Source organism: Balaenoptera musculus, chromosome 2 (assembly GCF_009873245.2).
Source record: "Balaenoptera musculus isolate JJ_BM4_2016_0621 chromosome 2, mBalMus1.pri.v3, whole genome shotgun sequence".
NCBI classification, from domain to species: Eukaryota; Metazoa; Chordata; class Mammalia; order Artiodactyla; family Balaenopteridae; genus Balaenoptera; species Balaenoptera musculus.
Window position 1 is genome coordinate 71060001 of NC_045786.1, and position 27895 is coordinate 71087895.

At 46.4% G+C, this 27895-nt stretch overlaps 1 protein-coding gene across 11 annotated transcripts; it reads right to left on the reverse strand.

Moving 5' to 3' along the window:
- Positions 1 to 38: 38 nt before the first annotated feature.
- On the reverse strand, positions 39 to 27895 carry TPM1 (tropomyosin 1). 11 transcript variants are annotated; one of them, XM_036843638.1, is made up of 10 exons: positions 27604 to 27895; positions 26409 to 26534; positions 14098 to 14231; positions 11660 to 11777; positions 10376 to 10446; positions 9522 to 9597; positions 9000 to 9062; positions 8643 to 8712; positions 7142 to 7220; positions 5515 to 5709 (listed from the first exon to the last, which is right to left on the reverse strand). In XM_036843638.1, exons 1-10 carry the CDS (start codon positions 27715 to 27717, stop codon positions 5706 to 5708), a joined length of 855 nt encoding a protein of 284 aa, XP_036699533.1. In that variant the 5' UTR covers positions 27718 to 27895; the 3' UTR covers positions 5515 to 5705. The 11 variants fall into 11 exon arrangements, with proteins under 11 accessions (XP_036699537.1, XP_036699542.1, XP_036699535.1 ...); XM_036843639.1 differs by lacking the exon at positions 26409 to 26534 and adding an exon at positions 26725 to 26850 and having other exon boundaries at positions 27604 to 27822; XM_036843646.1 differs by having other exon boundaries at positions 26409 to 26850; positions 27604 to 27820.

Sequence of the window (27895 nt, forward strand, 5' to 3'; positions counted from 1 at the left end):
TCACAAAGTAAAAACGTACAAATGACAGGACCACCCCATTTAGAAAATGTCCTACAATGTGCATTTATTCCATATCATTATACAAGGTTTCCATACAGTTATAACTCTTAAGACAATGTTTTTTCTTCACCATTGTACGTGGTGCCTAAATCTTTCACTTGAACATGGTGGAAATCCACATCGCATGCTATCCCACGAGCTGTAACGAACTGCAAATGTGCCAACTAAAAGAAAACAGAAGCCTCAGAAGAGCATGTTGGCTTACAAACCCTTGGCTTTAGTGAATTCTGCCAGCCAGGATCCGTAGTCTCACCTCATCGTTAAACCCAAGACAAAATAAATTAGTGTTGGACAGAATTCTAAATTGTACAATACTGAACAAAAGACCACAGTGGGACCTTTTGTTTAAAGTAGCACCAATCCACACCTGACTGTGTTTCCAACATTAATCTTCCCGTTCATGTATCATTGGCACTTTGAGTGGAAATCTTTCTGCTTCAGCAAGGATTCCTGGACTAAGCATACTGTGTTGCTAAACTCTCTACGAAGTGTGGCAACGTCAACTTGGGAAATGGCACATTTAAATCATTGTCGCCTTGACACGGGCTTGCCTGTGTGTGTGTGTCTTTCCCACCCCTGATCTAGCTGGTACTTTGTGGATGTATCTGTGACAGTGGTAAAAGTAAATAAAAATGCATTTAAGGGGTTTCATGGTGAGCATGGTGTTTAAAAACAAAACAAAACAAAAAACAAAAACAACATGAAAGAATGTGGTCGCAGCTAAGGAGGTTTTCACATGTTGTTTAACTCCAGTAAAGTCTGATCCAGCATCTGGTGCATACTAAGGTTTTCTTCTTTGGCATGAGCCACTTTCTCTGTGGTGGGATTAGAAAATTAAGTCATGAATAGCTGCGCTTTGGACACAGTGGTGGTTTGTACATTTAGGCAGGCAAACATCAATCACAAACACAGGATGAGATGATTAGGACCAGGCATGCTCGTAAGACATTACTCATTTCCAGACAAGGACCTACGAAGGGGAAGCTGTCTTGGACCCGAAGGAACTACAGGCACAGCAGGTTCTCACAGAGTGGCCAGGTGAACCTCCACCAACAATCCACTGAGGACAAAATGCAGGTGGGGCTGGTGAAGGTTCACTGGTCATGTGCCGCGGGAACAGGGAGAGGTGCTTGCAGCACTGAAGTTAACAAAAGCAGACGGTTCTGAGTTACAGGCAGTTAAGGTCTGAGAGTTGTGTTGTAACACAGTCTCACAGAAAACAAAGATGACGTAAATAGGCTTTCTGACAACTTTTTCAACGATTTATTTCTGTTACTCATTAAAAAAAAATTACCAACACGTTTCATGCACACTCCAGTAGGACATTCTCTTATTATTATTTTCACAGTGTTCTATTTATTATTAGCATGACATTCTCACCAGATTCCAACAACACTGTTAGACTGAATAAAAGCATACCTTTCAGATAATCAGGGACTTCTGACATGAACTCCTGTTTTCAAAAGCTATTTTGCCCAAGCATGGTTAATCATATTTCAAACACTATACCAGATACTTAGAAGTTAGAAATATGAATATGTAATAGGAATATATATTATATATATCATATCCTATATATAATATATATATACTTATACACATACACACCCCTCTGCTTTGGCTTTCTAACTTAAAGCAAGACTCAGTTCTCTGTAGGAAATAGAAAACATTTTTTTGGTCCTCATTATGTATCAGCTCAAACAAGAGGACCTGCTCTTGCAAAGATGAGTGCTGAATTGATTATAAACATTGATCCATATACACAGATGTAATTTTACCATAAAAGTGGTTTGGGGATTAAAGAGAACTTAATTATTCCAGATATGAGAGGAAAATGCAGGCAAGGTCAGCCTTTCAACTGATTCATGTTCCATTCTGCAGAAAGGAATCGTTTTCAACCCTATTAGGTGAAGGTATGACAGTCTTAGATTTCCTGCCCATGGGCTGCGTTCTTAGAATTCAGCCCAGGTTCTTTCCCACTTAAGTTTAATCCTCATTCAGGGCCAGCTTTAGTTGGTTAGTTAGGCGGCGGTTTTGCTCAAGTTGCTGGTAGAGTTCATCTGTACAGGTCAGCAAGCAGGTTAGCAGAAGAGAAGAGGCAGAAGGAAGAGAGGTTAGCTGGAGTTGGTGAGAGGGAGTTCGCAGACAGAACACAGAGGTACCTCGGGCGCCAGTCACTTGCTGAGCAGGTTACCCTTACCCTGTGGTCAGCTGTCCTGTGCCCAGGAAGGGCGGATGGAAAAGGCCTGGCAGACTTAGGAAGAGCCAGGACTCCTCTCTTGGCAGGACGGGAGGGAAAGAGAACAGCAGGATCCGAGGAGGAGGACAGAGAGAGGGTATGTTCCTCGTGCATCTCAGTAAAACCACTGTGTAAACTGGGCTGAATGCAGCTTCTGGAAACAGCCTCAGGAACAGGGGCAGGGCTGGAGGCGAGCCCACTCCTTGCTAGGGTTCAGCTGAGAGCTTCCTGCGAAACCTCAACCTGCCCATTTCTGCTCACCTCTTCCTGGAACCCCTTTCATCTCCACTCCCAGGGCTGGCTTTCCTTTCAGGTAGCACCAAGAGGGGCTACCGCCGCTGCATTAACAGCAGAAGTGAGCTCCCTGTCCCTCCCCTAGTTGCTGGGATAGAGGGTGCAAATTCTGAGCTCTCGTCCAGCCTAGATACAGGGTGTGTTACCCTACTCAAACAGCAAAAGAACAAGCATTTATTTCCACTCAAAACTGACTTAAAATTTAACTGCTGACCTTCTGAAGAGGATGGCATTCTCTGGTGCTAGATGGACGTGTATAAAATGAATAAAATCTCAAACAGCCACATGGAGACCAGCGTGAAATGCATTTTACACTCAGGCATGTAATCTGCTCACTTGGCAAGGAAGGCAGCCACTAGAGTCAGTCTGTATCTGGTGGTCCAGGGGATGCCCCAACAAGGACAAGAACCTGGCACTTACCATGAAAAGCTGGAGAATACATGATTGTTTCGAATGACGGTGACGACCTAGACCCACAAAACTCTAACTTAATGATCTTGAAAAGCGATAATCCTATACCCCAGGGAAAAGAAAAATGTTTGGTCTCTAGCCCCCAGGTCTGTGGGGAAATTGATCAATTCTTATTTTAATTTTCTCTCATGTATGGTAGGAGATGGGGAATACGCTATATTCATTGTGCTTTCTAGTTTGGACTATCTGCTGTGTTGTCTTCTTTGTTGATGCAAATTCTCTGAATATTCGAAACCCCAGTCAAATGTCACCTCCTCCAGGTAGCGCCCAGTCAGAATTACTGTCTCTATTCCTTGTTGACTCTAAATGCACACCATCTGTTAGTTCAGACTTGCTTCCCTCATCTATCTTCCCACAAGATAGCCAGCTCATCGAGGGCAAAGAACATTTATGGTTCATCTCTTTACCGCATCCTTCCTACCTTTCATGGTATCTTGCATGTTTGGGGGGTGCAAAATCTATACCCCACTAGCACATTCACACTATCGTGTGGGAAATACCACCACAGGCAGGTAGGATGTCCTAGTTTGCTGAGCCAATGCACAGCCAAGCTGGGAAGGAAGAACTCTGGAGAAATCCCAGAGAATCCAGAGGGTCAATGTGAATGCAGCTTAAATGACAGCTGTCCCTACCACATCCTCCTTTGGACCTGCTCCACTTCAGCTGCCATGGAACTGGTGTGCCTGGGGGCGCCTGGAACGCTTATATGTTTGCAAGTATTCTTCCCTCCTGTTCTACCTCCCCAATGTCTGGGATGTCTAGTGCCAAGCAAGGATTTTGGGGTTTGGTCCAACCAAGGCTCTTGCAGCAGCTGCCTCTACATATGGCCTGACCCTTTGAGCTAGAAGCCTGGGCCCCAACAATTGCTTGATAAAATCAAAAAGCTATTTATCCTCCTGTGCACCCATACCTTCTTGGGCTATTCCAAATTTGCCTTCCAATCCATCAGTTTCCCATTTCCCCTTGCAGAATATACTTATAGGAAGTGTGAAAATCCCCAGAAGGGCTTTCAAAAAACAGATGTGCCTCCAAAATTAACTGAACATCTGCTCAGCAGAACTTTCAGACTTGTCATTTTATCTATGGCAGGAAGCAGGGTTACTCAGATAAGGGCCCACTTCTATTACTCTGAATTTTAAAAGAACAAGGCAGGAATCATAGTCAAAAGCAGGCCCAAGAAGCCTTAGGAAAAGATAAACAAGAAATTACTGAAGACTTTACACTCTCAAGGGAGAGACACTGTCTAAATTATAAATTTTTAAAAGTCCACTACACCACTACTAAATTCACTTACCTCTTAAAAAGAGTATTTTTACTCTCTTCTGAGGTTTTGTAGAGTGACTGACATTTTCAATTTGTCCAAATTTACTTGAATACAGGGGTATATAAACACTCTTAGGCTAAGAAAAACTATACACAAACAGATGAAGGTCACCCACATTTAAAACACAGGAGAAATATAGCCAGACTGCTGAGGATGGAGAAATGTTGGGAATTAAGAAATAAAAGTCCACATCATTTTTAAGTTCTAATTTTGCGATGTGTTATAAAAAAAATCACTTAATTGCTGTTTTTGAATTTATAAATATAACTGATAAACTATAACTGAACAATTTCTACTATTTTTAAGGGGTTAAAAAAAAAAAGAACCAACTTTAATGGCTATGCTTTAAAGATGTTCTCAAATAAAAAAAAAAAAGTTAATTATCACAAAGATTTACTGTAAGTACAACCCCTCCTAAAGAATACATGATGAGTTTAAGAGCACAAAAATAAATCTTGACTTGAACATAATCGTATGTTCCTAAAACCTAAGAATGTCATTTCATGATCAAAACGAAGGTGGCTGAGGAATGAATATACTTTTAAAAAGCTTTAACTGTTCTTTGTGCTGTAAAAGGATGATCAACAATAACCTCAGCTTACACTGTTTGAATCCACATTCCTTTTCACCTTTTCTGATATGTAAGTTCCTAGCAATGTGGGGTGGCAGCCACACCCTCCCAAGCAGGGCTATCTGAACACCAACACAGAGGGCTCACCACATCCCAACTAAACATCTGGCAGAGGAAGGCACTGCTCAAGGCAGATCTTCTGGCTCCAACAAGCAACATCCCCTGTGCGGAGGTTCTCAACCCGTACTACATACCAGAGCCATCTCAATCCCTAAAAAAGACACACACGCCCAGGCCTCACTCTAACCTTTGCAAACCAAAACTCTGAGAGGGACCCAGGCATGGGTATTTTTTAAAAAGTTCCACAAGGAACTACTGCTTTAGAGTCTCTTGATATTAATGTATGATGTTCAGAATGGGGGGAGAAAAAAAAAAAAAAGAGCAAAGCAACAGCCAAAAATTAACCCTCATATGTGTGATGAAGATTTGGAGTTTTATTCAGTGTTGAAACTAAAATGTCAATAAATAAGAAGTAAAAAGAATAGCAAACAGAAATAGCTTACACAGTGTTTATTTTACACTGCAATGAGGAGCTTCTGTACAATAGGAAGCACAGTGTGTGCCTGGCCCTAAGGCAGGATGTGGAAAGAAAGAACCAGGGTCAGCTGGAGAACAAACTGCAGAACTCAGAGAGGAGGGACATCCAGCTTGATGAAGGGGTCGTGCGAGAAGTGAAGCAAAGAGACTTATCTTCATGAAGAGAAAAGGTGGGAGAAAAAGGAAAAAAGTGGCACAATGGAAAACGGGGAAGCTAAACTAACAGATGAGAGCAGCATTTGAAACACAGGTAAGAAGCAGACATGCAAAACCTGCTGCCAGCCGCACCTATGGGAGGATGTCAATCCTTGCCCACCAGTGTCTGGACCCGAGGCCAGCACAAGCCCCTTCTGGGGGAGTTTCATCGCAAAAGACCCATGAACAGAACTTAAAAACAGATTTTAAGCTAAACCCACCTTTCAGAATATTTAACCATACTTAATGCTAAAAGTTTTTCTCATAGAATCACCACATTTTAGCACTGAGAGACAGATGATCTGATCCATCCCCTCATTTACAAATGAGGGAAGAGGGGATGGAATTCTCTCTAGTTTCCATGGTGACAGTCGTGTCTCAAAGGGTAGTGTGGCGATTCTATAATCTATAAGGCAGCAGGCACTTGCCAACACTCTTCAAGCTACCATTTTTCTGCACGGGTAAAGGAATGACAGGTGGGCCAGGAAACTGTAATTTCCAGCTTACATGGAATTCAGTGCCATCTTATGAGATTAAAAGGAAGCCTCTGTGAAACATTCCAGGTTAGAATTTAGAGGGGCAGAGAAAGCTTAACATTCAGGTTTGGTTAGTAATATGTACCTTAGCCGTGTATGCTCCAGGTTCTCGTGAGATTAAGACTATCTACTCCACTCTTACTGCCCAGCAGCAGTAAAAGCTGGGCCATTAACTCCCAAACTCATATAACACCATCTGTGTTTTATGGCCCATTTCTTTGACACAGGTTGTGGTGTTTGTATGTTAATTCTTTTTATCTAAACAGAAAATTAAAGGCTTGGCTACCCGGCAGAGGGTTCATTTCTGTCTAGAATTCTTAAAGGGAAGATGTGACTTTTTACAGCAACATTCTTTATGCTGTTCTGGATCAATTTCCCTTCTCTAAGAGCCTCAGTCATCTGACAGTGTTGGGTTCCTTAAATTTATTATTTCTTTTACGAAAAATGTTCACATTGTATTTAATTGAATCTCAGGAAACCGACTTTTGATATTTCTTGGGAAATGCCTGCACAATTGCGTGGCCTACCAATTCTACTTGAGCCTAGTTTAATTTCCTAAAAGGACAGTGCCCAAGTCACACATATTCCAGTTCACTGCTTCATGGGAACGATCTAGCTGAGACAATGTGAAATGAATGGATTCTGAAAGGAAAATGGTTTGTACAGACAGACAACCCAGTTGGCCTTTATGTTAGTAGAACGTGAAAAAACAATGACTATCCTAGATTATGCAAAGACAGTGAGCATAAAGGTGTAAAGATGGAGATTCTGGAGACACAGAAGGGAGTGGTGGCGAATTTATCATATTAGCAGGAGGGCACGGGTGTGATCAGGCAGGGTGGATGAACATTTACATGGAAGTCATATCGTTGAGAGCGTGGTCCAGCTCCTCGCTGATGGCTTTGTACTTCAGTTTCTGAGCGTACAGCTCGTCTATGACCAGGAAGTGGAAGGCAGAGGTGCAAGGACATGGAGAGTGATCAAGAGATGGAGGGTGAGTGAGGGTGGCATGGATGCCATCCCGACACAGCAGCAAGAAAAGGGCAATGCATGAAGGAATTGGTGCCGCAGCAGGTGGCCAATGCAGGAGGCGTGCGTTTTGTTTTTAATAAAATTGAAACAAAAACAAAAAGAACAAAACCCATTAGAAAATAAAACAAGAAACTCAATACGAAAATCATAACAAATATGGCAGGTATATCAGTAAACCACGTTAAATCCTAAACAAAACCACAGAAGGCTGTCTCCTGGTTGGGAGAGGGGTAAGAGAACATCTTTCTTTCAGAGAGCTGTAATTTAATTACACTGGAGTAGTCAGCCACCTGCCACTATAAACAGTGGAAAAAATATCCAAGGGCATTGTTTTGAAGAAACAATTTGTGACTACAGTCTGTAATCCTTATCTGGCTCCACCCTGAAACCACTGACTTCCGGACCAAACTAGACCACCGGGGTATGGATTTCTTGGTGCCATCCAGACTACTCCTGTGGTCTGCCCACTCAAGCTGCCCTCGCTGGTCCAGGAGGCTTGAAAAGCGAGGAGAGCCACGCTTTTTATGGTGTTGCTGTGCCAAGTCTGCAATTCAGTTCTTCTAATGACGAAGGTTTCATACTCTGCTGCAATTTGGCAGATTGTTTTGCAACCATTTGTCATTTTCTCTTTTCCACCAGCTTGGTTATCATCTGCACCAACCTCCAGTCCCTTCTCTAGCCACTTCTGCCTTTGATGTATATATTTTGTATATTTTTTTCCTTCTTTTTCACAGCCTCAGAGCTCAACATTTAGGGTTTCTGAGAGACAGAGAGGGCGTGACTAAAATAAAACCTGAATATCTTAGTGGAGAAGTGCTGAAGTATAATGTCAAAGTGTAGTGCCCTATCACCCTCCACCCCCCTGTCAGGATACGCAGCACATGCCAAGATGACTAGTAACTTAAAAAAAAAAAAAATCTAAACCCTTACACTGAATTCACACTTGGGGGAAGTTGTGCCTAAAAACAAATCTATACCATTCTGGCCATAAGGAGATATCACTAAAGACAGAAAACACACCAGTCATTCTTACCTATAACCACCTCACTCACAGTGAGAAATAAACCTGCCACACTTCCGAAGAGTGTGCAGTAGAGCCGTTTGGCATCTGCTGTTACAAAAAGAGATGGGCCCCGTCTGGTGGCTAACGGTCATCTGGTGAACAGAGAGTTTAAGAGCCACGGAATGAAAACCCCAAAGGGCAGACAGGAAGAATGTGCAAGAGCAAAGAAGTGTATCAAGGAGGACGCAATGATTGGAAAATGACTTCGCCAGGTCACTACTCAGCCATAAGGATTAAGTTAAAAAAACTTAAGATCTTACCTTCTAAGTCATCAATGCTTTTCTCCAATTTAGTTACTGACCTCTCCGCAAACTCGGCCCGAGTCTCAGCCTGCAATAATTCAATTTATTTCAATCAGAATTGGGAAGTTTTAGATTTCTGGTAGCTGCAAATATAGAGAAACTAGAGAATGAAAATCAAGCCTGGCACCCATGAATGGGGTCTGAGACCACCTGCCAGTCAATTACCACAGTGAGAGGTGGCCAGCACAGCTCACTCTCCAAGACCACCCCTGAAAAGCCCTGGATCGTTCTAACTTTAAAATGAAAAAGCCCCGAACAGTTCCGTAAAAACAAACTCAATCCAGCTGGCTTTGTCCAAAACACCCTTAATATTACCTCCTTCAACTTGTCAGAAAGGACCTTGATCTCTTCCTCATATTTGTCTTCCTTCTGCGAGTACTGTAATTAGAAAGAATGTTCCAGATGTCAGGCCATAGCTCACCCTACACTGAGGTCTTCTAATACAACGAAAGTGTCAGCCCAGCCAACAGATGTTGAGGATCTCTTAGGAGGTAATGGAGCCTCTGATATCAAATGGCATACAACAATGCATTCTCTGTTTTCCTGCCTATTGTTTTACATGGGATAAGAACAAGATAACTTATCCATTTGGCACTTGGTTTAAATTAAATTGTTACAGATGACTCACATACTCAAAATAAAATAGATTCTCCATTAAAAAAAAAAAAAAAGAATCTGTTATTGATAATCATCAGGAAATTGCCTCAAAATGATGCCATTTGCTAACGTGTCTAATGGATTATTCCTTTCCTCGGCAGGGCCCCAGAAGAGAAAAAGTGGGTGTCTCTAGAGCAGCTCTTAAAGATGCCTTTCCCCCACGCCGTGCTCCTGGCCTACCTTCTCAGCCTGAGCCTCCAGTGACTTCAAGTTGTTCGTCACAGTTTTCAACTCTTCTTCAAGCTCGGCACATTTGCTAACGTTTTCGATCAGAGGTAGAAAGGGTGGGAGACAAGCCAAAGGAAGGAGGAGAGAAAAAGGAGAGGGATGGGAAAAAATGAAAACCGAGTCCTAGAGAACAAAGGGCTGCCTTAAAGTAGCCAAATCATCAAGGTACTAAAACGCTCAATTTTGCCATGGACACTGCTCCCAACCTTCCAACAGCAGAAAGGCAGGGTGACAAAATCCAACAACCTCGAAGTGTGATAATTTGGCTTCTTTTTTGGCTGCACCAAAGAGCATTTATGAAGGAAAAACAAAGGAGTATAAAGGACCCAAAGAAAGCACTTAAAGCAAGGTATAAGATAGCAGAGGGTGTAGCGAAGGTGCAGTCGTTATAAAAATGAACCAGTAGGCATTGGAAGCTGAAAGACGCCTGGGTTGCAGTTAAACCTAAAACCCATACATGAGCCATCAGTACCTTATCCTCTGCAGCCATTAATGCTTTCAAGGTCTGATCCATTATTCTTAATTGTTCTTCCAGCTGTCGAACTTGGCTGTTAGTGGACACAGGAAATGCACAAGGCCATTCTCAAAATCAGTGTGCAGGTAAGGCATGCAGTGACACACGCATTCATACACAGACACCCCACGCAAGTCCTCCGTGTTCCATACTCGTGGCTCATCCACGTCAAATGAGCACTTAAGGAGCCCGGAGCTGAAACAGGTAAATGTGCAGCTGCCAGAAGGTCATGCTGTTTAGTCACTGCTCCGCAGCACCCCACACACAGCCTCCTGGCGCCGGGCCCGCTTACCCTTCTGAGAGCTCAGCCCGCTCCTCTGCACGCTCCAGGTCACTCTCAATGATGACCAGCTTACGGGCCACCTGCAGCAGAAGAAACACAAAACACACACACCATGGGGCTTCCAAGCTCTGAGGAGGGGTGTGGGGTGAGGCCTGGATCCGTCAGCCCCTAGGAGTTCTTGCCTCCAAACAAGATGATCCTCTTTCCCGTGCGCTGGAGAGAAGCGACTCTCCACCAGGCGTGCCCATGGAGAGGAGACCAGAGGCTTCTGCTCACCAAGACCCAGCATGGTTAGTTATGGGTGGGCTGGCTCATCTTTAGTCCTACCTAGGTGAAGCCTGTATAATTACATAGCAGCCAGACCAAGTGTGGAAGGAGGGAGAGAGATGAAGTTCACAATCTCGAAACTAGCAGTGTGATGAGACATGACGCCTTTTATGCTGAAAAGGCGGGGCTGCAAGACAAGACTGAAAATAATCCTGAGAACTCCATCCATCTAGAGCTCTGCACCTCGACTCCCTCTGTGTGCCGCAGGCTACAAATGCCAACAGAAACGGCAAGAGAGGCTGACATGAGAAGCTGCTGAGGTGACTAACGAGGTCAGTGGAAGAAAGGACCAGAGAGAAGGGATCCTAGGAAGCATTTCAAAATTAGTGGGCATAGTGTAACCTGGAGATGGGAGATGATGATGAAGAAGAGTCAGTGGTGTTTCAGGATAGCCATAGTACATTAAGGGAAAAACTAAAACCTTAAACACAGTCACGTGGGCTCTGTTATCACAGGAGGTTGCTTTCATGGGGCACGAACCAGGAGGTGATTCACCTGTGAACCTTGAGGAGCGAGGAGGACAGAGAGAAAGGCCTCCACGAATCTAGGGGGCAAGTGCACGGTCTGTGCCTCTGCACTGACTGAACTGGGCCGCGCCAGGTGAATCACACTAGGGAGCACGGCTTGCGTGGTGACAGCATGAGGGGGCCCTTCCACAGAACACAAGAGGCCCAGCTCTCCCTTCTCCTGACCAGAGAACTTTTGTCCTGGTCTTTGTGTGTTTGGGGTGGGGCGGGGAGGCATGGGGGCACAAAGAAAGCTTTGGTCTTTCCCAGTGCAACTGATCCCCTAGCAGGATCAAAACTGAGAACCGTTTTCTGGGGACAAAGGAACTCTGCTTCTCAAAACCACCCATTCCTGCTAAGGAAGCAGATGGTTTCACTGAAGAACGCAAGGCTGCACACTGCTCCCCCGCTCCTGGGTCGCGGCTGGGAGTCCACAAGGCCTTGGGCCCCAGGATCTGACCTCTTCGTACTTGCGGTCGGCATCCTCAGCGATGTGCTTGGCCTCTTTCAGTTGGATCTCCTGAATTTCCATTTTCTCCTCATCCTTTTGGGCTCGGCTTTCAATGACTTTCATGCCTCTGAAAAGGAAGACATGCAGGAAGACCCAAGATTTAGAGGCGACCTCCACGAACTCACCCTGCACCACGGTGGTTTGTGAGGCTGTGTAACTGACAGACCGAAACAGAGCACAGAGCTACTTTTATCTTCCAAACCATGAAACAAGACTTTCTAGAGCTGAAGGCAGAAAAAGACACACACTTCCCTCTCTCTGTTTACTGTGAATGAAAGCTTACACTTTTGGTACTGTTGACACTGCCCAGGCAGCTAATGTGAAATGAAAGGTATCACGTGAGGATCCTGTCTGAATGTGGGAGGCATGGAATCAAGGAAGGTCAACAAGCTTTACCTGCTATATAAATAATGGGACTTCTTCCCTTTTCTGGTGGGAAGCTTCAGCTTGAAAATGGACCAAAGTCAGAACGAAAGCCAACTTATCTTCATGTACTTCCTTCCCACAAAGAAAGTAGCTGTTCTTACCCCTTTAGCCACAAATGTAAATATTAGATTGAACCAAATGAAATTCTGGTATTTGACCACATTGGACCTGCAAAAATGGCAATTTCATGTGGGTTGACCTATACTTTAGAGAAGAAACTGAGTTTTGCCTAATAATAAAACTCATAATAGAGGTGTTGAGAGGCAGGACCAACACCATCTTCTATGCTGATGTGTACGTTTGGATCCTTCAGCATGGTGTTAAGTTTTAGAAAATGTTAATTGACCTATGATACATTACAGATTTATGCAATAACAAATTATGTTAAAACGGGATTCATTTACCAAAATCTAAGTACGCAGTAAGATAAATAAATCACTTTTTTTTTAAATGAAGCACTACAATGTATTTTGGGAGACCTGCATCTTGGCTCGGCTATAAATTCTCTTTGAGAGTTCGGGCAGGCCACACCAGTCTCTGAACCCTAGTCTTCTCATCTGTAAAACCAGGGGACTGGAGTAAATGATCTCTAAATACCTTTTTACTCCGAAGTCTAACACTGCCAGATTGCCTTCCTTTCAGGTTCACTAACAAGTGTATTTCAGGAAGAAGCCAGCCACAAAACCGTTGGTTATATGTACACTGTTAAGAGATGATGAGTCATCTTTAAGAATTCCAAAACTCTTGATTAGAAAAGAATCAATAAGCAACAGTGAATAATGAGCTGAAAACTTCAGCTAAAGAGCTTCTTTAATCCTAAAGTCTGCAATCATTCTTTATCCATGGTGGCAGGGGGCAAAAAGGCACCTCAACGACGGAGAAACGGACAAAATGATTGGCTGCGTGCACCTGCCCAGGTCACAGCGCAGAAACACACTGCCAGTGTCTGAGACACCACAATACTTTGTCATCCCTCGAAGGGCAGAACTCTCTCTAGTCTTGTGGAGTCTTTCTTGGAGTGCTTCCAAGTAATATGAGTACAATAACTTGAACAGTTGAACATGAGAGAAAATGCCTTGTGGAATACACGATGGCTGATATGGCCTGGTTTTCCTTTACCACCACAAGGCTGAATCTTGGGGTAGTAAGTCAGGTAGAGCCAGGTCATAGTGGGAGCATGCTCAGGAGACATGCAGATCTGACTGCACTTACCTATGCGTGTGTGTCTTATCGGCTTTACTAAGTCCAAAACAATTTACTTCTGTGGATCATATTTCTGTTTTATCTGTGCTTTCTCTTCCTCTCATTTGTTGGGCTATTTGACAACTGACAGCCCATACTGTATTTACCTCGGCTTAAGCCTCCTTGGTATATTTTATTTTATTTTTTTTAACATCTTTATTGGAGTATAATTGCTTTACAATGGTGTGTTAGTTTCTGCTTTATAACAAAGTGAATCAGCTATACATATACATCTATTCCCATATCTCCTCCCTCTTGCGTCTCCCTCCCACCCTCCCTATCCCACCCCCTAGGTGGTCACAAAGCACCGAGCTGATCTCCCTGTGCTATGCGGCTTCCTTGGTATATTTTAAAATAAAGTTATCTTTTTTTAAAAAAATGCATAATTGCTCCATGGTCAGCAGGAATGAAAGAACCAAAACACATCCCTAGAACCTCCCATTTACACGTCCATCTCCCTCTCTGGGTGGTGAGCTCTAAGAGAGCAGGAATGGGGTCTTTTTCTTATTTGTAACGTTGGGGTTTAAAACAGTGCTTTGCACAAAGGTGTCCCACTAATGCTAAATGAACAAAAAACCATTAGTTGCACCTGGATCAAGTCAGGAAATAGTGCCACCAAGGTACTGTAAAATTCTTAGATGCCCAAGATCAGAGAAGCCCTCCCGTTCCACCAGGAGGAAAGGCTCTGCTAACAGGTGGGCTGGACGAGGGGTCCTCACCTCTCACTCTCATCTGCTGCCTTCTCGGCCTCCTCCAGCTTCTGCAGAGCTGTTGCCAGACGCTCTTGGGCACGATCCAACTCTTCCTCAACCAGCTGGATGCGCCTGTTCAGAGAAGCTACGTCGGCTTCAGCCTGGGTAGAGAGTGAAAGGCGTTTCAGTGTCGGAGAGAAAGTGAGGGTAGTGCCTTCAGGAGGGGCTGAGACTGAAAGGCTGGTTCCAGACGGGAAGCCTGGGCCCTGTGGTGAACCACCCTAAAGTGCGTTACAAGCCCCGGTCAACTCTGGAGTTGTCGGATACGTTCATCCATTGATCTACCCAGGGAATGTCCACCTTGGGGTATATGCAGATCCACACACACCATCCTCATCGGACAAAGGGACCATCAGCGACACTCTCTCACTTGGTTCTCCTCCTCCACAGATTTCAACACGCTGGCTTCACCTGCCTGTTAAGGGGGAGCTTCATCACAGCCCCCGCACGCGGCGGGGCCTGAGGTGGGGACAGAGGCGATGGGACTTACCCAGGCTCAGTCACACAAGGCGAGAGCGGCCCAGCGAGGACTCGGACTCAGGAGTCTCAAGTCTCCTTTCTGCTGACTGTGTTCTCAAAGGGGCTTTATTAAATATTTTAGGAACTAAAATAGTTTTAAATTCAGTGGTTCTAAAATATACACCATACAGAGGCACAGCAAAACCCAGCAAGCCCCCTGCCCTTCAGCACCCCTTTAGAATAACTGGTCACGCTGGAAGAGAGCCAAGACAAATTTCCCAAGCGCTTGTGACATACGCCTACAGGAATTTCTCACAAGTCAAGGTTGCTACAAGAAGAGCTTCAAACTCCTTAGAAGAAAAGCAGTACAGATACTGTTTTTACTTGCTATCTATCTCTGAAATAAGATGTTTCTTTTTGGGGAATGCAACGGTTACCTACAGTTATGAGCATTTGTTACTATAAGCCTCAGAACACTTGCAAGCCTGGACCGGTCCATTACATATACTTGCATTGATGGCTGTTTAAACATTATGCACGTAAGTGAAAGATGGAATTTGTTAATCTGGTACTGTTTCCTCATCCACTCTGAATGTGTGCTTATCCTGGGGTGATGGGGTTTTTAGGACACTTGGGAGTTTTCTAAACACTACAACATGCACTTTGGGACTATGCTAGCTCTCTACCTACAGTCCTGTCTTCCTTACTCAACTGTAAGCTTCTTATGTGCAAGGAATCACAATTCACTGCACAGAGTATGGGCTCAGTAAATGTCTACTGAATAAAATGAGTAAAACCAACCTAATTTAAACAAAAGCAACTTTCTTTGTTCCTGGACCCATGAGACACAGTTTGAAAGGCACGTGTAGTTAGAGTCTGCGATTATGGCCTTGAAGTAAAGGAGCACAAGAACATTCTCCTTTTTGCTCATCTAGATTTGTAAAATTTTAAAAGCCAAGTTCTCTCTGGGAAAGAGAGGTGATTAGGGCATCTACAATCATGGTGAAGGACTTTTTATAAAAACATGCAAATACACTTTTATCTCTTCAAAAGTTAACTATGTAGTAATAATTGGCTGATGGAGGCAGGGAGCAGGGAGAAATGTGAAATGAATCCAAGGTCAGTTAACAATTGCACTGGCCCACAAAGTAGATCACTGCAGGTGCACAGCTAGTAATGGGCTCCACCAGGTCTGCAAGGTGAATGTTGGGATTTTTTTTGGAGGAGGGATGAGGGTAATAGGGATAACACATTTCTTAAGTATAGGAACTTTAAAAAGTTTTTAGCCCCATGTTAAAAAACAAAAAACAAAAAAAAAAAAACTGGAAGGAGGTATACATTACGGGTATACTTTTGGGTCAGGTCAGATTTCTTTTCTATATTTTCCATTTCTAGTAAAATTCTATTCCTTTCATGAACGGGGGAAAACAAGCAAGCAACCCTGAAAGCTGAAAACTAAAATGAAGAGCAAAACAAAAACCACCCTCCAAAACACCACCAACAAAAAAACCTCAGTAGAGTGTCTGGGTCATGTACTCAGAAGTATTTTTCCCCCTTTTCTTAAATATCCTTGTTATAGGTGCTGCAGCCAGAGAAATGTCAACAAGATTTTCAAAACAATTTCTGTAGTCACCACACTCTAAGCTTCCTGTTCTGTTTCCGATCTGGGCCCCAACCTCAAGGACTTTGCACTCACAGAGGGGAGACTGTTTATGCATGCTCCAGGGAAGGAACCCTCCAGGTGCCGGGCCTCCCACACACCTGGGGCATCAGAGAGTAAGGAGACGGCACCCCACGCTCGTTCCTGCCTCTGCACAAAAGATCTCCCTACCCGAGAGGAACGCCCATCAATCCGAATCTTCCCTCTTCCTTCTTATTGCCTCCACTCTAACCGTTCTTTCCCTTAGCTCTGGATACTGTTTTATAAACGTCATTAACTCCTTTTCCCCAGGAGCATTTGTAGAACCTACAATAGAGGTTGTGTCCTACGGGAATACCAGTCAATAGGCCTCGTATATACGGCACCAGAACAACAACTGGGAATGGAGACCTGTTCTAGGAGCCAGGACAGGGGCAACACAGAGAACAGACCTGTGGGTGGTCCACAAAACGGGGTCTCAGATGTTTAGCTGGAAAGGTCCCTAGGCATTGTCCAGCAGTTCCCACAACTGGCTGGGTGTCCAAATTCACCAGGAGATGCATATTAAAAATACAAATTTCCGGGCTTCCCTGGGGGTTCAGTGGTTAAGAATCCACATGCCAATGCAGGGGACATGGGTTCGAGCCCTGGTCTGGGAAGATCCCACATGCTGCGGAGCAACTAAGCCCATGGGCCACAACTACTGAGCCTGTGCTCTAGAGCCCAGGTGCCACAACTACTGAAGCCCGTGTGCCTAGAGTCCGTGCTCCACAACAAGAGAAGTCACCGCAATGAGAAGTCCGTGCACCGCAACGAAGAGTAGCCCCTGCTGGCTGCAACTAGAGAAAGCCCACGTGCAGCAACAAAGACCCAATGCAGCCAAAAATTTAAAAAAACAAACAAAAACAAAACAAATTTCCAGGCCCCATCCCTAGAGATTCTGATTCAAGAGGTCAGAAAGGAAGACAGGAATCTGCACTATAAAAAAGCAACCACCCCTCTACCCCACCCACCATCCAAAGAAGCTGGCAAATCCTGTGGGAACCACTCATCTAGCTCTTTGTAGAAGAGAAAATAGGAAGAGGGAGGGATCTTTGACCCCAAGGGCTGAAGCATGCTCAGGTCACAGCCATCAGCGGGAGGTAAGACTAGCATCAAAATCCCCTGGTCCTCACCTGCTGGCGTGCCTGCCTCCCTTCTCAAGGCCTCCTGGAGCCTCGTGGAAGCCCTGGAACTGGTGGTTCTCACCTATGGAGTCTTTCTGCTTTCTGACGTCAGAGCAGCAGGTTCTCTACAGCCACCTCGACTCCAACCCCCTCCCTGAAAGAAGGCCTTCAGCGAGAGAACCTAACCAGGTCTAGAAGAACGGTTACTGTACTGAATATCATCCGCTAAACAAGTCCTCTCCATCCATTTTGAAAAAAGGTGTGGTATAAAATTGAAAACATCATCAAGTAACACCAGGGGGGTACCAGCTCACACAAGGACACAGAGCATTTGTTCTCAACACCAGAAACCAACGCCTGCTGCCCCAGAGGTTTCAGAGCAGGATGGGCAAAGGTGCTTGTAGGTAACAGCCCAGATCTGAAAGCAGTGTCTGGGGTGTATCGATCTCTACGTAAGCTTCCCCCGGGAAAAACCTGGGCTCTCACTGGCTTCTCAGGCCTCACCATACTGGTCTGATCGCAATTTAGTTTGGTTCTCTAGAATTCAAGATACACTCAATTCCATAAATTAATTAAGGACACCCTTATTTTCACTTTTTTTTTTTGGTGGGGGGATTATGCTCTATGTTCAAAAGGCCCACATCTCTCACCTGCACTAGCTTTTATTTCCGGTATGTATTCTCTGAGTTCTGAGGCTTATTTAGATATTTTCTAAGGTTCTTTCCACCACAGCACCTGGGCAGTTTACTTAAGACTTAACTGGCTGTTGCCTCTGCCAGTACAAACCCTACAGACACATGACCATCTGTTATTTAAAAAGCAGATATAAATAACAAGGCATTTGGGAAGGGTCAAGACCCCAGACACAAATTATTTCCAGGCATGGAAATCACCCATAGTGTACTGGGTTAGCTTCTAACGACAGCTCATGTGTTGACACTGCTGGTGAAGTCTTTGGGATGCTAGTTTCTTCCATTTCAAAAGTGCTATTGTGTCCCAACATGTAATGAACTACTCAGAAAAGAGACTGCTATATTAGTAAAGGCTACCAACTGTCTTCCTGCAGATCTGTTGTTAAACCACCAGGCGCTCTACACGTGTGAGGTGCCTTAGAGCTGCATGTGCCCCCCCAATCCCTTCCACAAGGTACCAGGTACCTAAGAAACTACACAGGTGTCAAGGGCATGCCCACACAATATAGCAGAATGTTACTCCAAGTCTGACTTGAAAGAGAACTTTTACAGGGCCTAGATTTTCATGAAATCCAGATGTTCTAGCCAATATAACTAAAGACAATTTAAAAATAGCAATGATTTTTACTTTAAGAACAAGTATTTCCGTTAGGACAATTAAGAAGAAATAATTGTAGGAGAATAATATTATATCCTAAAAATAAATCCTCTGGAATGTATGTTCAAAGTCCTACCTGAACTGGAGTACTGCATGGGATGATCAAAGGTCAGGCCTTTTTATTTCATGCGAACTGTAGTTGTACAGAGAAAGTTTCACCCAGTTTACTGTGTAAGACCCAAGTCACTACAGCCAAGTTAAACTTCTGCCCGTATATGGTAAGGAAAGGGGAAAAAACCACGGATGACATTAAGGGGCACTCCCATGGATAAGAGTTAAAAACAACCTCTCTATCTGCACCAAAGCCTATCATTCACGAGGCATATTTGTGTAATGAGTGAGAAGGGACGTGAACAGGGCATTGTAATGCCTTCGCCTTGCCTATACATGAAAGCAGAAAGCCAGAGTATATATACACTCCAGCTACTGCCACCCTGGGGGGGCCAATGGGGGCACAAAATGCACTTTTAGATTCCTGTTCTCAGAAATATTTACCAACTCTAAAGAGGGGAAGGGCTGGGAATTTTTGTAAATTGGTTTTTCCTGTGATTTAATAAAGTTACCAATTAAGAACCTACAGGCTGCAACTGTTAAGTCCCCTTGTCTGCTGTGTACCATCCAGAAAGAAGGAAGGCAGACTGGCTTCTTCTTGCTCCCTCTTTTCCTTTGATAAGGACAAAAGACAAACAAAACCCTAGTGGGTCACAAGACCTGGAGTCAACCATTACATCAAGCAAAGTAGCCTCATTCCAAAATTTTGAAGGGCCCACACACCTTGGAAAAACAAACCATTAGAAAAAAAAGGGATGGCTGCTTTTTCCAAAGTTAAGTGCTGGTTGTAATAGGGCCAATTAACTACAGCCTGTCTGAATCTTTGAGAATGTGAATTAGGGCCAACTCTCCAAATATTTTTTGCAGTGGCTCATGACTCTGTCACTAAATTTTTATCTTTGCTGCCAAGAGAAACTGTGACTGCTAGCTTAACTCACAGCTATGCCTGACAACTACCAAGAAACCACCTTCAATTAGCTACCTTTAAGTTCCAGTTTCATAAGTTAGGAACACCTCTCAATCTGAAATTCTCTCTTCAGTGGTCTGACCCAGTCCTCAAGTTGCTGTCATAAAAAGTTCTGCGCCCATTCAATCATCCAGATAGACTATTTTCAAATATCACTTAAAAAATTCTGAAGCTAAACCACTTTTAATATAAAGCTTTGAAAAGAATGAAAGCATTATCTTTACCCAACTGGCCCAGCAAGAGTACTGTCATAAAAACTAAGCCCGAAAGAGGTGAGTAAAATAGTAACAATGTGCCCTTCATAAAATTTATCTTCTGTGTCTAATATCAATCACCAGGCCAACAGTCCATGAGAGGCTCTCCTATACAGGACCACATATTCCCTTTCTTAGCAGGGGGAGGGGAGTTCTACCGACTTCCACCACTAACACCACTTCGACCCACCAAACATTCCTTCCAGCCTGCCTGTGTCCTCTCTCCATTCAAGTTGAAAAAAGAAAAAAAAAAAAAAATTGATTAGAAGCATTGAAATGGAGTGTTTTAAGATGTAGTGAAATGAGCTGCCCATCTTTAAGACCCTTTGATAGCTGGTGAATTGCCAGCAAAGGAGCAATGAGGGATGCCGAGTGTGGAGCAGTTCTAATACCAGCTGACGCAAGGCACTTACTCTAGTGTGCTAAGCACCATTGCAACTTCTTTACACACACTCTTTTCATCCTCACAACAGGCAGGCACTACCATTACCAACATTTTACAGTCGAGGAACTGAGGGACTGAGAAGTTAAATGACTCAAATCCTAGCAGCCTGGGCCCAGAGTTCTTGTTCTTATCCATCATCATGTTCTATTGGTTCTAATGGTTCAAGGACAGCTGCGAGCCAGAGAGGGAGTCGGAATTCATTCATTGCCTGGCCAAATTCAGAGACATCCATGTGACCTCTGCTATCTTGTCCTCTACAGAAAATGATCTTTTGCCTATTGATTTCCTGGTTCCTGCCTATTTTATCTGAAACTTCATCTAGTTAGGCCTTCCTTTCAAGAGGACCCATTTGCTTCTAGGTATTTTATGCAAAACATGTCTCGTAGCTTCTGCAGCCAGCCATAATGCCATTACATACACCTCTCAACTCAGAATAAGCCTCTATTAAGCACAGAAGGACCCCACATGAGCGCTTGTCATAAAATTCCCAAGGTGTCTGAGTATCCTGATTTAAAACACTCACACACACACTCAAAAATCAACAAACAGCAAACGCCTTAACTACCTCTGAAATCCTGTTCCTGTGTGCTGGATGCATTTGCCTTAGTGGAAAGGAAGGAAGCCAGGTATTACACTCAACGTGGGGGAGGGGAAGCCGGCGGGAGAAAACACCCAATAATGGTAGCTATTTAGCCAACTTCTTCAAGACTCGGTAACAAAGGAACATCTACCTGTACAAGAGAACTTGGGAGGAGGTATGGTTAAGAAAGGGAAGGGCAAAGGGCCGCATACTAAGTCAGAACACGCTCTGTCAGTGTCTCAACCACCCCAGAGAAACAGGCTTTCAAGAAACCAAGGCTAAACAGGGATGGGGGAGTTTAGCATCCCCGGGCCCCAAAGCCAGACAATGCCTCAGACATGACCTGTTAGCGCCCTTCCTAAAAGAACGGATTTCCAAAAGGAGGGACCTCTTCCGTCCCCACTCTCCGAGTAAATAATGCCAGCAGCGCAACGGGCACATGCCGGGGGACCCGAGACGCCGGGCCGAACGCAAACACCCCAGACACAGAGTCCCTTCTGGGAAAGAGCTGCTTCCAGAACCTTCTCAACACCACTCCTAATTCTCCCTCGGTTCTTTAGACCAGCGAGATGAAAAGGGCTGAAGTGAACGGGCAGCGTCCCTCCCCAGAGCCCGACACCTGCGGGCCCAGGTGCGCCCCGAGGCGGGGGGAGGGGTGGCGGGGGAAGGTGGGCTCCGGGGGGCCCTGCGGGGCGTGGTGGGGCCGACTGGGGAGAAGGCGCCTCCGGGGGTGGGTGATGGGTGGGTCCCTTACGGTCTCCCTCAGCTTCCTCTCGTAGTCCAGCTCGCGCTGCAGGCTGCCCGCGCGCTCCTCCGCGGCGTCCGCCTGCTCCTGCAGGCTCCGAATCTTCCTCCGCACCGCCTCCAGCGAGCTGCTCCCCGCCATTGCGCCGGGCGGCGGCGGGCCGGCAGGCTGGCGGACTGCGGCGGGAGAGGCCGGCTGCTGCGCTCCTGCCGCCGCTGCTGCTGCCGCACTCCAACCACCGGCCACCCCGCCCAGGCCGCGGCGCGCGACGGCAGCGCCCCCTGCGGCCCAGGCACAGCCCGGAAGTCGCGACCTCCTAGGCTGCGCAGGCGAACCGCAGGCGGGTGCGCGAGCGCCGGGGGCGGGCCCAGCGGGCGGGGCGGGGCGCGCGCCGCGGACCCCGGGAATTCGCCAACCGCGGGAGGCATCGCGCATGCTCGCGGCCGCGGGGCTGACAGGCGCGGTGCGCGGGCTGACGGGGCACCTGGTGAGCCGGAGAGTGGCCAACGCGCCGAGGGTGTTACTTCGACTCCCAGCGCCCCTCCCCTGCGCCGTGGGGAACCCAGAGTAACGGATTTGTCTGCAAAGGGCTACGGTGCCGCCTGTTGGCGGCGGGAGCGCTCCGCTCCGGACTGCCAGATTCCCGTGCCCAGGAAGGAGAGAAGCCGAGCGAGGGGTTTGGGGCTTGAATGTACCCCCAAAGGGATTGTTCCTCGATGTAAAGAACCCCCAGAACACAAGATCCTAACCACAACAACTCTCCTTCCCTCCAAACTCATGAAGGGAAAACCACTAACATATTGCATAGAGGTTAAACCTCCTAAATGCCGTCTCCCTAGGTTAGAATCTGGCTTTTGGTTCTCTCCTGCTTGTGTGACGGAAAATAACCTGACTTCATCTGTAAAAGCACGGTTCATAGCAGTACGTTTCTCATAGGGCTGCTGTGAGGATTATGAAATGACAGAAAGCGCTAAGCACAATACCTTGTACGTAGTTAACTCAAATGATAGCTTTAGTTAATAAACACACAGGCACTGTCTTAAGAGTCAGGCTACGGCCTATAACCAGCTGTGGGACCTCAAGCCCGCCAGCCTGTCTGGGACTTCCTTTCCTTTCCACAAAAACAATCATCTCAAGCATCTTTTAGTTACATCCTTCTCTGGTTTTAGATCAGCCTCTGAGATCTTCTGGAATCTGACCAATTCTGGGCCGGACTGAGATGTCTTAAAAGGCACACCAACGAAAGCTACAGAACCCTATGAGAGCGTCTGGCTACAGCTGGATGAAAACCAAAGTGGACACAATCTTTGGGAACCACCCTCTGCCAATTCTCCCCTTGGGCTACGTTTTTAAATGTCTTCTAAGTCTCACAGCTTTCTTTCCTCACCTTTCTCACAGAAGGCCCTTCAAGTCAGTTCCTATGTGTTTAAGTGTGAGAATAATGAAGAAAAAGAAAACACACTTGACAACCCCCTCCTACGCCAAAGCCCTAATGAGGAAGCTCCTTGCTTTTCTGACTCATTTGCTATGGACTGTCTCACAGCCTCCCTCTGCTGAGGCTCTCACAAAGCCCAGCATGGGCCCTCACATCCTGTAGGTGGAGCCTCTAGCTTTGTTTCCACACAGTTCATCTAGTCAGGAGGGAGGTCACAACTGCTTCCCTAAGAGTACAGACTGGGGGCCTCCAACTTTGAGGGTGGGAGAAGGGGGCATCTGGGAGCCTCCAGGAGACACAGAAACTGCTGGACAGGTGCAAATGCTCTAAGCAGCCAACTAGTGACTTAATGTCCTGCTTTTCAAACATCTGGGAAAGTCAGTTTCAGGTGAGTTCATTTTCACGCTGATGTCATTATACAAGAGTTTAGGACAGTTGTTCTCGGCCTTGGCTGCACATTGGAATCACCTGGGTATTTAACAAATACTAATGCCTGCGTTCCACTCCCGGAGATTCTAATTGGCCTGGGGTACAGCTTGGAGTTTAAGTTTTAAAACCATCCTAGGTGATTGTTTAGGCAAGGTTGAGAATCACTCATTTAGAAAGCAAAGACCTACAGGGAATAAAGACTCACATACTGCAGATGTCAGAGACATCACAGTTACTGGGGAAGGGGTTGGGCCAGAGAGAAAATGGAGCGCTTGATCCCCTTCAGCCTCACTTATGCAGAGGGACGACAAAAAATTCAAAACAAAACCATCAGAGATCCGACCTCGCAAATTACAACCTTTCAAGCTAGGAAGAGCCCATTTCTGAATAGGATTTGTAAAGTATGTTGGTAAATTAGTAGAAAAATGTTTTTAGTAGTAGAAAAATGTGAAAATGTTTTACATTGGTGAGTAATAGTGCAATGTCCTAATCCCAAATGTAATACAATTCTACCTCAGGAAGTTGACCTCTCTCCTACCTTTCTCTAGTGACATCTGTCTCTTCCTCCTCAAGTCTTGACTATTTTACTAGCTAGGAATCACTCTAAATATAGCATTTCTTCACAAACGTCTTGCATATCCCTACAGATTCCAAACAACCTAAAATGTCTTAAAGGGGAAGATGATCAATATACTACCAAAAAAAAAAAAAAAAAGTACCATATTAGGGATAGTTTTCCACTGGAAAGAAAAGAACACAGCTTCAAAAACCTCACCCTCGGCTTCCCTGGTGGCGCAGTGGTTGAGAATCTGCCTGCTAATGCAGGGGACACGGGTTCGAGCCCTGGTCTGGGAAGATCCCACATGCCGCGGAGCAGCTAGGTCCGTGAGCCACAACTACTGAGCCTGCGCGTCTGTGCTCCACAACAAGAGAGGCCGCGACAGTGAGAGGCCCGCGCAGCACGATGAAGAGTGGCCCCCGCTCGCCACAACTAGAGAAAGTCCTCTCAGAGAAACGAAGACCCAACACAGCCAAAAATAAATAAATAAATTAATTAATTAAAAAAAAACACAAAAAAACCCCTCCTCCTTCTCCTGGCTCCGCCCTCCCCCACTGAGCTGGCTTTAAATATCCTCTTTGCCACTTCTGCCTCACCTCATTCCAATGCACCATTAAACAAGACTTTTCAATAAAGACATGATAGAACCACATAGTTACAATAATTATGATTTTTTTCCCTTAAGAATCGTAGTAGCTTTTTTCTCCTTCTCTTGCTTTCAGTCTTACTGGGCTATTTTCAAATTCTCTGCATTCTTTTCCTTATAAGGAATATCTCTCCTTGATCTATCAGCGGCTCTTTTGAAAAAGCTAAATAAACGTCCTGCTGGAGAATTTCGGGGAGACAGACATCCTCCATTTAACCATATACGGAGCAGACATCTGATCTACATTACACAAAACTGGTGCAGAGTTATATGTGTTTTTTGGCTCTTTTTCTAAAGCCAGGTAGTTTGTAACTTAAATATTTTACCTAAATCAGTGTTTCCCTGAACCCCCTTTCCAGGGAACTTGCTTTTCACTGAAACTTTCTTTTTGTCAGATTCTAAATGTCCTGTGTCTGGATCTCTCATTTACAAAGCACACTCGGAGATTACATTTCGTGCCTTTCATGTCACAGAAAGCCTTTACTGATTTCAAGACCCAGACCCTCCAGCAATTTACACTTGACTCTCATACAAAAAATTCTGCTGTTGCATTTGGTAGTTCAGCTTTCTGGGCATAGCTTTCCCTGGTGCTCATACATTCTTGAAATTGTTACCAACTTCCCAACGAATTCTTTCCTAATTGGGCCTCTAGGCTTAATTAGCTTCTAGAATGGTGTGAAAAGAAGTCGGTCCTTTGGAAATCTAATGCTTGTCTTGACTTATGCAGCAGAAGAGGCAAGCTCTTCGGCTAAAAGGATTCCAGAGGGCAGTGGACAAAATGCTGGCAGAGCTTTTGTGGTGCGTGCATCATCCTTGAAACTATGTGGTGGTTGTCAGAGGCTGACAGGTTGGGGTGGGGTGAGCAGGAGAGTCGGGGGCAGCTAGCTCACTATACCATATAAAGCACTGAGCTATATATAACTCCCAGCTTACTTTCTGGATCTAGTGCCCTCAGACTGCAGACCCAAGCAAGTATCGTCTTCCCAGGCAGATCTTAAGGGCTGGATTAAGCTTCCCTAGTGAGTAAGGAGGCCTCAAGTGTTTCTGTGGCCCACCATCCAGCTTAGCCTTCTAAGTAGCACCATGCCATTTTTTCAATGCCATCTCTAGTGTGTGTCCTGACTAGACCCACCACCGAAAACCAGGCCTTGCCACCCACCAGAGATGGCAAAAGGAAAGAAAGTGGAGAAAACTAGGCATTCTGTTTGCACAAACCTCGGTGACGACACCTCGGAGGTTTTCTGCCACCATGGAGCAGGGTTCACCTCCAGAGTCCAATTTCTGTTACTGTATTCTTCCAGCTTCTCACCCACCCCCCTCCACCCCCAGGGGTGGGGGAAAGAAGGAGAAAAAGAAAGAGGAATGGATGGAATAAAAATGAATGTGTGCAGTAGCAGTCGGAGGCAGCATCCAGTGCTCTGGGCCATGGCAGGCTGTGTGCGGGTTTCCAGCAAGAGGAGGTGACCCTCCTCCAGTGCTCTCTGGCCCCTGTGGTGACCCCAGAGCGGCCACCAGGGCAGGAGGTGAGGGAGGCAGTGTGTGCGTGCACTTACGTCGGTGGCCTTTTTCTCCGCCAGCTCCAGCTTCTCCTGGGCATCTTTGAGAGCCTCGGAGTATTTGTCCAGTTCATCTTCGGTGCCCTTGAGTTTCTTTTGCAGCGACAGCAGCTCATCTTCCAGCTGGGAGTTGGCCGTGGGGGACGGGGACGGGAGGGGGGTGCAGCAGGCAGCGTGATCCCGCAGGGGAGGGGTGTGGGTGCACAGAGCCAGAAGGACAGGGACAGCGGGAGAGAGAAAGGGAAAGACAGGGAGGGAGAGAGAGAGAGAGACAGAGTTAGCCATTCGTGCGCCGCGCTGCGCGCCCGGGTACCTTGGCGGCGGCCTCATCGGCGGCCAGGAGGCTGTCCTCTGCCTTGTGCAGCTCCTCCAGCACCCGGTCCCGCTCGTCCTCCGACGCCCGCAGCAGCTTCTCCTTGGCCGCTATGTCCTCCTCGAGCTGGGGGGCGGCGGCGGGCGGGCGCGGGCGGCCGGCACGGACCGGGTGTTAGACACACACACACACACACAACACACGGGCACCGGGTTGGCTGGGGCCCTTCGGGTGTGAGGCGCCGCCGAGTTGGGGTTCAAGGGTCCCTAGGTAACCTCCTCTCGCCCGGAGCCCACTCCGCACCCCACCCCAGCCCCCGGGGCGAGACTCCTGCGGAGGTCTCAGCGGGCTCAAGCCCACAACTTGGGGGTGCAGAAAAACGCCCCCGTCTCCCCGGCCCACCGTACTCTCTAGTCTGTCCATCTTTGTTTTTAGGAACAAACTGTGTGACTGTCCCTCCCCCCTCCCTCGCGCCCCCCCCCTTCCCAGTTGAATGTTTTATACTCCCCAGTCAAAAAGTCCAGAAGAACTTCTAACACTTTCTGGACTTGATTCCCTTCAACCCTCCTCCCCTCCCCCGCCCCCGAATCCAAAACTGATTTCTCATCCTGAGAATCAAGTGCCTCTAGGACTTGAAGGGACTTCGCGGGCTCTGGGAACCAGAAAAGGGAAATAAGCGTCCCCAGACGAGAGGAAAAGTTAGAATAAGCCGGAGTCTCGCTCTTCCCTTCCCCCTTCTCAGACGCCCTGGAGTGGGGTGGCTCCCCGAATCCTCGGAGTGAGGGGCCGGGAAGGGGTGCGAGGCCCCGGTCCCGGGGCTCGGGGTCCCCGGCGGGCGGAGCGCGGGCGACTGGCCGGCGCAGGGCCGTAAAGGCAGACCTGCTTGCTCCTGTCCTCTGCCGCCTTCTTATCGGCCTCCGCCTGCTCCGCTCGATCCAAGGCGTTCTCCTTGTCGAGCTTGAGCATCTGCATCTTCTTCTTGATGGCGTCCATGGTGGCGGCGGCGAGGGGCCCTGGGGCTGCGGCGGCGGGAGCGGGGAGGCAAGAGCGCGGTGGGGAGGCCGATCCGGAGTGCGAGCGCACAGCCGCCTGCTGATCCCAGATATGTACTTTCCCAAGGGGGCGACCGCATTCCTCAAGACAGCCAATACTTTTTTGGAAAAGCTTTTTT